Source organism: Rattus norvegicus, chromosome 2 (assembly GCF_036323735.1).
Source record: "Rattus norvegicus strain BN/NHsdMcwi chromosome 2, GRCr8, whole genome shotgun sequence".
Taxonomy (NCBI): Eukaryota; Metazoa; Chordata; class Mammalia; order Rodentia; family Muridae; genus Rattus; species Rattus norvegicus.
In genome coordinates, this window is record NC_086020.1 from 213,124,331 (window position 1) to 213,138,065 (window position 13,735).

Consider the following 13,735-nt stretch of genomic DNA (forward strand, 5'->3'; position numbering starts at 1 on the left):
TAGCGTGTGGCTGGTGATGATATAGCGTCCTCTGAGAAAAGTCTATCGTGTTGGTAGCTGGTGGTACTGGTTTTGTGGAAAAAGGTCCAGATTCATTCTACGAAATGTATATGACACTCGTTCACCTATCCACCTCCAACTATAACTTCAGTAGGGAGGTGTGAAAAAGGAAATGTGTTAACTGGTGGTCACAAATACTTTCCATGGCCATAGGTTCAGAATGACCATAAAGGCTTCCAGAGTTGTCAACAGGAAGTGTTCACCTTCACTTGTGAGCATGGGAAGACCAGCCATTCTTTTATGGGATGTATGGTTTGTGTGGCAGTACCATACCCAGTACTTTATTAACAAGAAGATGTCACTTGGGCATGGAGAGATGGCTCAGTGGTTAAGAGCCCTGGCTCTTCCAGAGGTCCTGAGTTCAATTCCCGGCAACCACATGGTGGCTCATGACCATCTAGAATGGGATCCGATGCCCTCTTCTGGTGTGCAAAAGGATGTAACACTTATATACATAAATAAATAAATCTTTTTTTAAAAAGGAAGAAAAAAAATGTCACTTGCAAGTCACACCTGCTAGATGGCTTTTCACAAGTCACACCGTCACACCGTGGATGCACAGGGGGAAAGTAAATACTTGCCTGGGGTAAGCCACCTGGTCTTTAATTAGAAGTTAAGAGGAAGAGACAAGGTCCTGGCTACTGAGCTGTCCCCTGTCACCAGCTGCTCCCCTTACAAATTCATTGAGGGTGTCTCTTCCAGTTCATGCCTAAGAATAGGGAGTCCCAAGGCTTCAGGGAGGGGTAGCCCAGTTCTCTGGTTATGAGCGGGTGTCTGCCTGGCCAGGAAATACAAACACAGGCAGATAGACACTTTCCCAAGGACTTCGGCTGAGGCCTGGAGTTAGCCTGGATGAGACGCTGCCTCTGGGCTCACACCGAATGGGATACTGCTCACTTAGGCTGTAGAGACAGTGAATCACAGGAGTGGTCAGAGCCCATAGCCGAGTTGGGAAGCAAATTGGAGACAGGAAGCAAAACCAAAGGACCAGGAAGGTGCCAAAGCCAGGGTGAGAGTCAAGGATTGTAAGTACCCAGAGCACCAAAGAATAGGGACAGAGCCTTGGGGAGTCCTGCTCCCCAACAGTGAGGCGACTGTGGGCTGGAATAAGAGGGCCCATTCAGAAGGCTATGACAGTGACAAGCATGAAATTGGTGCCATCCTTGGTAGAGACGGGGAAGTATCACCTATGTCATGCAAGCGGGTACTATAAAGGCCTGGTACTCAGTCAGAGGCATGGGGAAGAGAGGAAGCTTTAGAACATAACTATGCCCTTGGCTAAGCTGGCTGGGCGAATGCAATGTCAGCCACAAAGGCCTGAGAGCTGCCAAGGGTAGGCTCCTGTAGGTACAGGGCATCTGAGTTAAGGACCAAGATACGTATTTGGATACCCTCATCCTAAGAAATAATGCTAAAAGGTGTTCTGCTGAAAGTATGGGTGGATTGAGAAGTATAGAAGCCCAGCAGGGTGGCTGAAGACGAGAAGCCAGCATTTCCATAGACAGGACTCAGAGAGGCCTTAATGGAACTTGAGCCTGGCATGGCTGGATTGAAGACTCAAGTGCCAAGAAATGGGGCATAGTGGGTAGAGGAAGATGGAGCTATGGAAGTCAGTTCTGCTGTGACAAGTAGGGGACAGAGGCCTGTCTGGACGTGGGCAGTGGCTTTCAAGGACTAGTCAGTGTTCTCTGCCTCAGGGCCCTTCCCCGCCCCCAGTCGTCAGCAGTAAAGGGCAGATGATATGACATGAATGTGCACAGGGTCACATAAAGTTGGCTGCAGGGATGGAGTATGGTCCAAAGTGCACAACCGAATAAATGAGGCCATGGCCAACTGTGGGAACGGTTGGGGGGGTGGACTAGTTCCTACCAGCTCACACACCGACCATGTGTATCTCTGTGTTCTGGGCCATCATGTTCACAGCTTGGAGTGGGCTTCAGAGGAAGCATTTGTACCATAGTGATTGGCATTAGCTTTTTATTTATTTATTTATTTATTTATTTATTTATTTATTTATTTATTGGCATTAGCTTTTGCTTATTAGGGGACTAGTTGTTAAATTAGTTGTTGCCAGGTATGATCACACGGCCTGAAATTCTAGCCCTCAGGAGACTGAGGCAGGGTAATTACCATGAGTTAGAGGCCAGCCTGGGCAACAAAGGTAGTCCAAACCTAACCAGGGCCACGAAGCAAGGCCTTGCCTCAAATTGTTAAATATTTACTGGTACATACACCATTGGGGGTAGTAAAGTTTTCATGTGTAGGCAGGTAAATGAATGGGTTCACAGAGAGAGAGAGAGAGAGAGAGAGAGAGAGAGAGAGAGAGAGAGAGAGAGAGAGACACTGCATTCAACACCCTGGTACTCAAGTCCCATCTGATGAGCCCTTAGATCAACCCCTCTTCCTCCGCCCCAGCTCAGACATCACTGTATCTCCTCTGATCCACACCCCTTTCCTCTGACCCACCCCCCCTTTCTGCCCTGCCTCTTGCTTCCTCCAGTCTGTTCTCCACACTGCAGTGCGTGTTCAAAAAGACATCCCAAAATTAATATAATAATAATAATAATAATAATGCCTCCTCTCTGCCGACCTTTCTTAATAGAGTCCCGTCCCCACCCCCATGCCAACCTTCTATTCTCCTGACCTGCTCCTGCACCACCAGTCTGTCCCAGCCCTCACCGTCCGCCACCTGCTGTGGTTTGACCGCTCTCTGGTCATACCTGCCTGCCTGTCATTTTCTTCTTTCTTCTGTGTCCTTATCGTCTCCTTCCCAACAGCTTCAGGACAGGTATTTCTCTCGTCTTCTCTACCCTTTAGTGTAGGAGTTGGCATCTTGTAGCTTTTCACCAGACATTTCTTATTCAATCAATTAAGTGTTTGATTGACACACCAGAATGTAAACTGAGGAGAATGGAGTAAGCTATAAAAAGCAGAAGATAGTCACCGGAGTCCCTTTAGTGCTGTGGGCTGCTACAGAGACCACTCAGCGACACTCCCAGGCACCATCTCTGGCACAGCCCAGCCCAGCTCTGCTTCTAATCTTTCTGGGTGCCTAACCAAAGGGCTAAGCCAGGCATTGTTTAGGAAATTAGCCAGACACGGTTGGGTTAAAGCCTCTGTTGTGTTTTGCTGAAGGGTAGAGAAAGAGAACTCTTTCCTGTCTTTACTGTGCCTGGCTTCTGGCGCCTTCCTGTTATCATAATGGCTCTTTGTTGGTGGCTTTTCAGAGGAGTGGGGCAACATTTCACCCTCGGCCACACTTTGGACACTGTCGGGAGCCTGCTAACTGTGCCACAGGCTGAGGGTTACATCAGCTTCTTTGACTCTGCAGGGTTAATGTGGGGATGATGACTGGCTGGGGTGATATCTGGTTCTGCAGAATAGGGTTTGGGAGAAGAACAGAGGGTTATACTGAGAGCACTCTTGGCGGGAGCCTCAGGCTTAGAACCTTCCTCGGTTCATCCACCCACAGCCATGCCTGCAAGTGCCTCAGCTTGAGAAGCATGGGCTGCATAAACACAGACCTTTGTCCCATCCTGTTCTTTGCACACCTCCCCTCAGCAACCACCTACTATCCCATTTCCCTAATAGATGGATAGACAAAGAGAGGTGGCAGTGGTACCCAGAGGACCAGCAGACAGCAAGAAGCCAAAGTGGACTCAACCAATTGACTTGCTAAACTCTGGTAGGCCAGCATGACTTAGGATGTTTCTGTCCCTAAGAATATTGCTCAGATATTTCTATGGAATCCCTATGAGTCTGCCAGGCCTTAAAAATGCTATTTCTTGGCTAGGTCAAAGCAGAGTAAGACCACTTCACCTTTGGGGATTTAGTGAACGTGTTCTAGACCACAATAGTCTGTCTTATTTGGGCCATTTCCCTAACAGCATCTTAGCCTATGTGGACTCTCCTTCTGGGCTTCAAATAAGCCAGCTTGGTTCTAACCCCAAGAGCAGCCAGGTCACCTTTTGTGGCTATGTCTTCCCTGCATCCTCAGCAGATGCCTGTTCTTTTCTAGACAGTGGTATGGCTTCAGGAATTCTCCTCTCCTGCATCCTCTATTCCTCACAGACTAGGCCAAGGGGGAGATCTAGAGCAGCGGAGAAGGAGTCCCCCATTTCATATCCCACCTTCCTGGTCTCTTTTAGAACAGACAATTGTCTCCCTTCAGAGCCAAGGCACTTGTTCCCCTTGTGCTGGATAGTTATGTCAATGTAACACAAGCCAGAGCCATCTTAGAGGAGGGAACCTCAAATAAGAAGATGCCTCCGTAAAACCAGACTGTAGGTAAGCCTGCAGTGCATTTTCTCAATTAGTGATCGATGTGGGAGGCCATTATGAGTGATGCCATCCCTGGGTTGGTGGTCCTAGATTCATTCTCTCTCTATCTCTCTCCCTCCCTCCCTCCCTTCTTTCCTCCCTCCCTCCCTCCGTCTTTCCCTCCCTCCCCTCCCTCCATCTATCCACTTTTCTCTCCCTCCCTCCCATCCTCTTCCTCTTAAAGCAGACCTAGAAAACCGCAGAGAACAAGCCAGTAAGCAGCACCCCTCCATGGCTTCTGCATCAGCTCCTGCCTCTGGGTTCCTGCCACTGGATTTCTTCTCTAAAGGCTTTTGGTGATAAACTGTTAAAGGGAAGTATGGGTTAAATAAACCATTTCTTCCTTAAGTTGCTTTTGGTCATGGTGCTTCATCAGAGCAAAGAAACCCTGACTGAGGTAGCTCTGGCTGCAGGAAGACTGCGTGATCTCCAGTGAGGACACCTATTTAGGGCCACTTGACTTCAGAGATTCCTGTGGGATCATTGGACGCCTCTGACTTGCTGCATGTACTCAATGTGGCAGCTAAGCCTGCTGTCACCCCTTGCAGTGACATTTCTAAGAGTTTATGCCAACAGGGCACTTGGGTGTGACTCTGGAAGTCTGTGTCTCATAGAAGCAGTCCTCACAGAGAATAGGTAGGGGTGACGCTGACTGTCTCCAAGCCTAAGACTCATGCACTCGATTCTCCAAACCTGCCTGCAGCCTTACCCTACTTGGGCTTCCGGGTGAGTGCCATTTTTAAAAGCGTGGAATAGTCTTGGGGACCACTGAAGGAGCAGATCTGAGTGTACAGGCTACTCTGTACATTAGACAGGACACTGGTGGTGGGAGAAGCCATGTAGAGGACACCTTGTGTCCAAGAGCCTGGTGATAAGTTGAAAGAATAACTCGGGGGAGAATGTTGGCCTCTAGAGGAAGCTTCCCTTGTCTCCTTCCTGAAAAGACAAGAGAGAGGGGAAAGTGCAGAGAAGCTTCAGTGCCTTCTGAGAAGGTTGGCTTTTATCAGATGATTTGCCAAACTGTAAAAGTTGCCCTGATCCCATTGGCCATGCAAATGTACCTCACAGGATCTTGCTTTCATCCACATTGAACCTACTCATGAAATTATGCAGTTAGACTCCTACCAACTCCCAAAGGGTCTGCTCTTCCACAGGGCCTAAGCGTGGTTTCCAGCACCCATGCTATGAGGCCCACAATTGGCTGTAAAATCAGCTCCGAGGTGATCCAGCCCCTCTGGACTCCAAAGGCACAGGAACTCATGTGTGTGCTCATAGCTGCCCCAACCCCAACACATAAAATAAAATAAGTAAAATTGAAAACAATGCTAGAGAGTTACTGCATGCACCATTTCTCTGTTGAGACAAGGGTTAAGAGGCCTTTGGGTAGAAATGCCTCTGCTTCTTTGGCCTGGCATTATCTTCCAGGCCCATAACTGTCTGCTGTTTTTGGAAGGCCTGCAGGTCCTACCTGTCCCTCTACAGCCCGAAAGAGGTCAACTGGTAAAGCACAGCGTCTCTGCCTTTCTCTCTTTCCAAGGAGCTCTAGAGTTCACACAGGTGCAGGTGCCCATGCCCGTAGGACTGACTTTTGTACAGAAGTTGATGCAGCAGTTGTCATCATCAACGCCTTTCCATTTGCTCAGTACTGTGGGCATCCAAACTCATTCCAGTCTCTTTCCGAGGCTGTGCCTGGGAACTCGTCGGAGTGGACCTTATGGGAGGGGAACAGTGGGTAAAGAGATACTTCTGTCCAAATGATAAATTATCCTCTTAGCAGCTAACCCAGATCCCTGTAGTTTTTTGTTTAGGTATTTGTTTAAAAACAATGTGCAAAAATTTGTCTTAGGACAGTTTAACTGAAGTTGGAAAAATCAGCAGGGGATGCTAACTTGCTTTATCAGGTTTTTTTGTTTTTTTGTTTTTTTCCAACTCCAAGAGACCCAAGGGAGCTGGACCAATGAAACGTGTGGCTTTTAGTAAAAATAGTCAAGGATGTGCTGTTCAGGTTGGTCTTCAGATGGACAACCCTAGCATCAGCTGCTGGCTTCCCCTGTGCAGACTCTGTATGGTGAGGGATAATGAGGGCCAGTACAGGACCAGTGGGCAAAATGGCAGAGACAGAGTGGCCTGGGAGGACTCTAAAATTGAGCAGCACCTCATGAACTGCGTTGGTTGATGCTAGGTCAGCTGTTTTATTTATTTATTTATTTATTTATTTATTTATTTATTTATTTATTTATTTATAGAAGACAGAGGAGACCATGCTACTGAGGGCTAAGGCACTCCTAGAATAGAAGCCTTTCTGGGTCACTAGGTCACTTCAGACAGCGCTTACTGCAGCTCCCTTACATTATGCAGTGCTCCAACACCCTGATTTGCCAATCTGTGCATTTTTTGTGCTGTCGACAGTTTCCTACAACACACCAACGTGCCAGGGACTCTAGATAAAAATAAAACAAAGCAAAACAAAACAAAACAAAAAACCCCCCACAAGTTCAGATAACATGGGTCATGCTGTCTCTTGCTTGTCAAGGTTAGGTGAGTTTCAAAGGTAGTGGGTACACTGGCTTCTGTCTACGGGGATTCCCAGTCTGATCTGAGGCCTGAAGTCAACACAATTCCAGATAACCCTGAGATGGGACATGAAACAAACACATAAAATGGGACAAAACCCCTGCTGTCAGATGTTAGCTTAGATGACTCTGAGTGATTAAATACCCTTCCTTCTACGTGTGCACGCACACACTCCTCCGCCCCCCGCACTCTTTCACATGTGTAACAGTGATAAAAAGACATGCAGGTTTAGTTCTACGTCTGAGATGCCTTCTGGGGGCCAAATCATGTCAGAAAGCATCCTCTTGATGATGGAAAGCATTTGAGACATAAACAGGCTTTCATCATCTCTTATCTGACCATTGTGCATATTGCCCTTTGTGTTCGGGAAATTGAGCAAGCTGGAGATTTAGACTCACTTTCGCTGATCTCCATGTTGACAGGACCAGCACTGGGGGAATAGAGTAGGGTGCTGGCTTGTTTTCCCAGGAAGGCTGACTGAGCAGTTCTCCAAACATCTGTAATACAGGGCGGAATTCCATCCAGCCTTCCAGCTCTGGGCTAAGACTCAGCGTTAACAAAGCCAGAGTTTCATGTCTTGGTCTGTGGGAGTGCTACCGTCACCCTTCGAGTGGCCATTCAGTTTTGCTTTCAGTAAGCACTCTGATTTGAAACACTTTTGTTGCAAAGTGAAAAGTTCCTTACGTGACATATGATGAGCAGTGAAGTGACCCTGGTCACAGTTTAGACACCAAAGTTGTCAAAGTGACTTCCTGGGTGGAACATCTCAGTCATAGAATCAATGTCTGACTTGGATGTGTGGGGATACAGGTGTGTGTGTGTGTGTGTGTGTGTGTGTGTGTGTGTGTGTGTGTGTGGTGTGTGTGTGTGTGTGGCATTTCTTACCTATTCTTTGTAATATTCCTTGATTTAAGCCACATTAAAGATTAGATCCCCCTTTCTCAGCCTGCCCAGTGCTGTGATTATCAAGCGTGTGCCACCATGCCTGCTAGGTTGCCTATTGAAGTTCTAGATGGAGATGTTCCTTTCTGTCAAGTCTGGAGTCATCACAGGCATGTAGAAGGGGGCTGTGGTGCTTGTGCACCTAAAACAGAAGGAATTCTGTTGGATGCTACCTTGCCCAAGACCAAAGAGAGACTGGTGTATTTCCACTCCAAAGAAACAAGCATTGTAAACCATGAGACAGACATCTTGTCTAACAGTGTAGGACCGGTCATGTTCCTTTAGACGTCAACACTGAAGGTGCAGCTGTGTCTTTGCTTCTCCTAACCAGAGTGTTTTGTGAAGAGCACAGTGTGGCAACAAAAGAGCCTAGATCTGAACCTCAGCTCCACTGCTCACCCACTGTGGATTTAGAGCAAGTCAACCTGGGCTATTTCTCCATCCATTTAGATGATTTAGATTTATTTAGAGATAAAACCACTCCCAAGGCCCTTTAAATGGCTTTGAGCCTACTCATCTTAGCCAGCGTTCTATTGTCACAGCAAAGCACACGACGCAATTAATAGGAGAGAGGGTTGAGTCTAACTCATGGCTTCGCAGGTTCTTACCCTCTGTCACCTGCCATTGCTCCTAGGCCACTCTGAAGCACCACGGTGGAACCAACTTACTCACTCTATGGTCACCAGGAGGCACAGGAGAGGGAGCTTGTCTCTGAAGAGACCCAGAGACAAGACAAACCGCATCAAGAGACACTCCCAATGACCCACTTTGTTTAACCAATCCTCCCTTCCCCCAAAAGCTCATCCAACTGTGAACTCGTCAGTGAACAATCCACTGATGACTTTAGTGCCCATATGACCCAATCACCTCCCAAGGGTTCTCTTCTGAACGCTGCGACACTGGGATCGAACCTTTAACACTGAAGTCTTTCAGATACTTCATATCTAAACCATAATGCACCCATATCAATGAATGTGAAAGTACTCTGTAAGCTTAAAGCACTACACAAACACACAGTGCTGAAGAGGTTAGCTTTGCACGTCACCTGATTCCTCCATGAGATATGAAGTAGAGGAGTCATGGTGATAATCACCGTTGCTATGACACCCAATCTCCCCTTTCCTAAGGAGACAAAACGCCAAGTGAACAAAGTCTTATCTCAGTCCAAAAGAGGAATAGTCCCTCCTGCCATCTTCCCTGATAGTCTGACGCCATTGGTTCATTCTCTGTGAGAAAGGGTGAGGGTAGTCTTTCATTTCCCACATGGAAATGGGACTTTGTCCTGTGGAGTCAGTGAGTTTATTGGGTTCAGAATATTCAGCTTTTCTCACTAAGGAGCACAGAACAGATGGCACTAAGTTGTGTAAAAATATGTGGGGTTGGGGATTTAGCTCAGTGGTAGAGCGCTTGCCTAGCAAGTGCAAGGTCCTGGGATCGGTCCCCAGCTCCGAAAAAAAGAAAAGAAAAGAAAAATATGTGAGGAGGAACATCACTATTCTTATGCTGTGTGTTTCAAATCTTTGGCACGTCCTATTACTATCAATAAATTATTTGTGACACATCTCATGTCCACTGATGGTGTATCCAAGAAGTCAAATTTGAGAATGCACATCTTCATCTGTGAATGGCAATGAGAATGACTTTGTCCAGTGCATTTTGTTGCTTTAGATGCCTGGTGTAGGATGACATTCATTGTTTACTTGATTGGTGGCTATAACCAAGGTAGAAGAAACATCATGGCTCCCCATAGGTAAGTCTGGGCTCCTTGCAAGCCTCAGGGGGACATTTAATCACGGCTCTGTATAGTGGTTTGAATAGGTTTGGGCCCCATAGACTCATGTGTTTGAATGCTCGGCTCACAGGGAGTGACACTATTAGAAAATGTGTCCTTGTTGGAATAGGTATGGCCTTGTTAGAGGAAGTGTGTCACTGTGGGGGTGGGGTTAAGTCCTAGTGCTTAAGCTCTGCTCAAGCAGAAGAGAGAGTCTCCTCCTGGCTGCCTTCAGATTTAGATGTGGAACTCTCAGCAGCTCCAGTACCATATCTGCCTGGATGCTGCCATGTTCCTGCCTTGATGATAATGGACTGAGCCTCTCAAACTATAAGCCAGCCCCAATTAAATGTTGTCCTTTATAAGAGTTGCCTTGGTCTTGGTGTCTGTTCACAGCAATGCATCCCTAAGTAAGACACCCAAAATTAGTACCCAGCTTCTTTCATGTGTGCCTTTGGAGAGAGTGGTCTTCTGCCAGCAAGAAGTGTCTGAGGTTTCGGCTTGGTGAGGTTGGAAGAAAAGTGATACAGTTCTAGGAACAAGTGTGAAAAGCCCAAGGCAATCTTTAGTTGCATAAAAGACATCATAACTGAGCGCTGTTCTAAAGTTGATCAAAGGAGCATGCATCTATCCAGGTCATGTGGATGGATCTGAAGATTTGAGGACTAGCTAGGGGTATGATTTTTTTTTCTTCTAGACTGGGAATGCCTTGCCAGTGCAGCAGGCTGAGCTGTTTACCCGCTAGGAGCAACCTGGAGGCTGGAAGCTCACAAGAGATCTGTTGGATAATTTCTCACATGTGTTCATAGCTTCTCCTGAGGGGAGAGTCAAATGTATAAATGAGTGGCTCTATGAATTGTTGGATATTCTCCCCACAGCTCAGAAAAAAAGTAGGTCTGAGGGTCTGAGAGAGGCATAGGAAGGGCAGCATTTGCTCTGAGGTACAGCAGCTTGACTCTTTCAAGTGGACGGTCAGTCGTCTGAGCATGAAAACCTTTGCTCAGCTTGCTATGGGTTGTGAAACTGATCAGGCTAGAGAACACAGAGTCCTTCCATCTCTTGGAAGGATGGAGTTGCAGACAGCAAATGCCCCCAAAGAGGCATCTGAGGAAGCACACAGACTGAGGGAACAGGGAAAGCCCAGTCACCTGCTGCGTGGACAACTGCAGCTTGGGGTGAGCTTTTAAGTGTGGCCAGACACTGGTTTCAGCCTTTCTAAGCTCTATGGAATGAAAATGAACCATTGGCCCTTGATCTTCAGTTTTGATGACTTAGGATAAAGTAAGGTAAGTTTGTCACTGGCCACTGTATCTCACACAAGGTTGGTTTGGTATTTTGGCTACATTCTTACATTGTGATTGCTGTGGTCCAGTGTGGCTGCCCCAGTGACCACTGGCACATCACAAACTAACAAGAAATAACACACACACACATGCACGCACGCACGCACGCACGCACGCACACATACACACATTTATTTCCTATGCTCACAGATAGTAGCTGAAGCTTGGGGAAAAAAAGGCTTGCCATTCATGTTTCATCACCTGGGAAGGGTCAAAATCCAGCCCCAATCTCGGTGGTTGGGGACTGGAATTTTCTAGAAACTTGTTCTCACACTTGTAGTACCCCAGTCTAGAAAGTGCATGAAAGCTGGAACTGCCAGCCAAAGTGTCTTCTCATAACATGGCAGCCCTAGAGTCGTGAGAATTCTAACACGTCAAACATGTCATCTGGCTGTTTTTTTAACAGTAAGTATTCTACGAGAAACAGGAGAAGATGAGGGCAAGGGACAGGACGCTGTTCTGTTGATGCAGGACAAGGCTGAGAAAGGCCCATCACTCCATTCTGAGCTACGAGATGGAAAGTTCCGAAGTGATGTTCTCAGTGGTCCTTTTCATCTTTTCGGTAAGGTGGCTTTCCATTCTTTGCAGAAAGCAGCTTGACCAGAATCCTCCTTGAACAATTTCAACATCTCCTGTGACTTCCTGGGGCAAATGGAATTGCTTCTTCTCAGCCGCACCTGGATTCGGAAGGCAGCTAATTTTAGACTCCTTGGTCCAATGCCAGATATCAAAGGAGAGTTGAAAGAATAATCTTTGCTCAATTAGAGTACAAATTCCTTCAACCGGGACCGATTCTGGTGCCTTGTATTAAGATAAGGAACCCCCCATTTATCATGTACCTTTAAGCTGAGATCTTTCAAGTAAAACAGGAAAGGGGCAGGGGCCACATCAAGAGCTTTAAGCAAATTACTCACAGAGAGTTGTGAGGAGGAATAGTGAAAGTTGTGTGGATATGAGGTGATTCGTGTAATATTTGTATTCCTTTTGTGAGTGAGAATCAGGCATCTACACATTAAACATTTAATCTTAAGTTAATTTGGGAGCGATGTGAGGGCAGATGCATTTCCTAGCAAAAATAATGGGAGTTTCTAGAAATTGGATTTTCTTCAACTTGAACCAACTTGTATCACATAATTTCCAAGTAATTGCTAATATGACTTCAGAATTATTTTTTGTCTTCTGTCTGCTGAAATATCCACTTTGGATATTGCATTAATTTCCTTTTACTTCGTGTTTTATATTTTTATAAATACAGTGACAATGAGAAAAAGATAATAAGAACTATGAGGACATATTGGACAAAACTTACAAGCAAATATATCCCTTTCTAGTGGGAATCACGGTGGAGATCAGTACAGAATTACCACATTCAAGGCCAGCAAGATGGCTCCATGCTTAAAGGCATTTGCTGCCAAGCCTGCTAACAAGAACTCAATCCCTGAGAAGCATGTGGTAAGAGAGAACAGATTTCTGCAAGTTCTCCTTTGACCTCCACAAGCATGCATAGTGTGTGCTCCCTACATATTTAATAAGTAAATATGAAGAAGAGTTACTGTAGACATGTCCTCACATAGACACGCACCATCATTTCTTTTGTTGAAGGACTTCTTAGTGTCATTTTCAGGCATACATAATGCTTTGCAGCTAACATGAACCATCTTGTAATTTTAAACGTAATGGTAGTCTGAGCATTTTGAGCAGGAGAACTGACCATGTGGGTATTCAGTCAGATGTTGATCTGGAACCCTTCTAATGCCCAGGACTTCCTTGAATGTTGTAGCTGAGAAAGGAGACATCAGAATGTTTCTTTCTCTTCCTACCTCAACCTAGCTACCATCTGAGTTTGGTGCACAGGCCACTGTCTCAGCCGGTTTCATTCACAGCATATCATGTCAAGCAAGAATGTAGCCCCAGACCATGTGACAGTGAATCATCATGACACTGACAGGCATCACGAGTGAGGGCTCTGTAAGATCATTACAGCTGGACCTTGGGCAGATATGTCCCCACTATGATTTATTAGCCATAATCCACATTTCCTAGGGAAATTGTCTTTCTCTTCCCGATATCCCACAGTGCTGTTCTGATAAAGGAAATAGACTACCCTCCCCTCCCACAAAGACCAGCTTTAAATGGTCACATTAATATCTACCAGGTTATTAACCATCAAAACAATTACATGTTTTGTAAACCTGTGACTTACTAAGTAAACCTGTGACTTACTAAAAGTCAAAAGGTTGTCACCAGGAAGTTAGAATTATTAATGGCCAAGGGATTATCAAAGAGAAATCAAACAGTGGAAAAGAGCGTCTGGAGCTGGGCGCAGCAGCAGGGACCTGTGCCAGGAGCAGTGAGGAAGAGCAGAAGACCGGGCAGTCTACATGTGGCTCTGGCAGCATTTATGAGCAAGGCATCCCTTAAACAATGCATGTGACAGGCCGATAATCTCTTGAAAGTGACCGATGTTTTATAGGCAAAAAGGCCTTGGTGGTAGAAGATCAGAAGAGGAGGGAATTATTCTGGGTTGTTGGGTAGAGCTTTTCTGTGCAACTACAAGTATTTTTATAAAAGGCAGAGGGAGACTTTACATGGGCAGAAGACTGTGTGGCCATAGACTAAAGATTGGAGTGATGTAGCCACGAACCAAGGAGTGCTGGCAGTCATGAGGAGCTGGAGGAGACAAGAAGGGATCATGGGAAAATTAGAACTCCCCTAAGACATGTTC

The 13,735-nt window shown here is 46.2% G+C and overlaps 1 protein-coding gene across 1 annotated transcript in view; it reads left to right on the forward strand.

Annotated features, from left to right (window-relative positions):
- Positions 1–11,524: 11,524 nt before the first annotated feature.
- LOC120100937 (uncharacterized) overlaps positions 11,525–13,735 on the forward strand; it is a 31,867-nt gene continuing 29,656 nt past the window's right edge. Inside the window, exon 1 of the mRNA XM_063282822.1 lies at positions 11,525–11,572. Within this exon, the coding sequence (XP_063138892.1) occupies positions 11,525–11,572 (48 nt within the window). The remainder of the gene's footprint in view (positions 11,573–13,735) is intronic.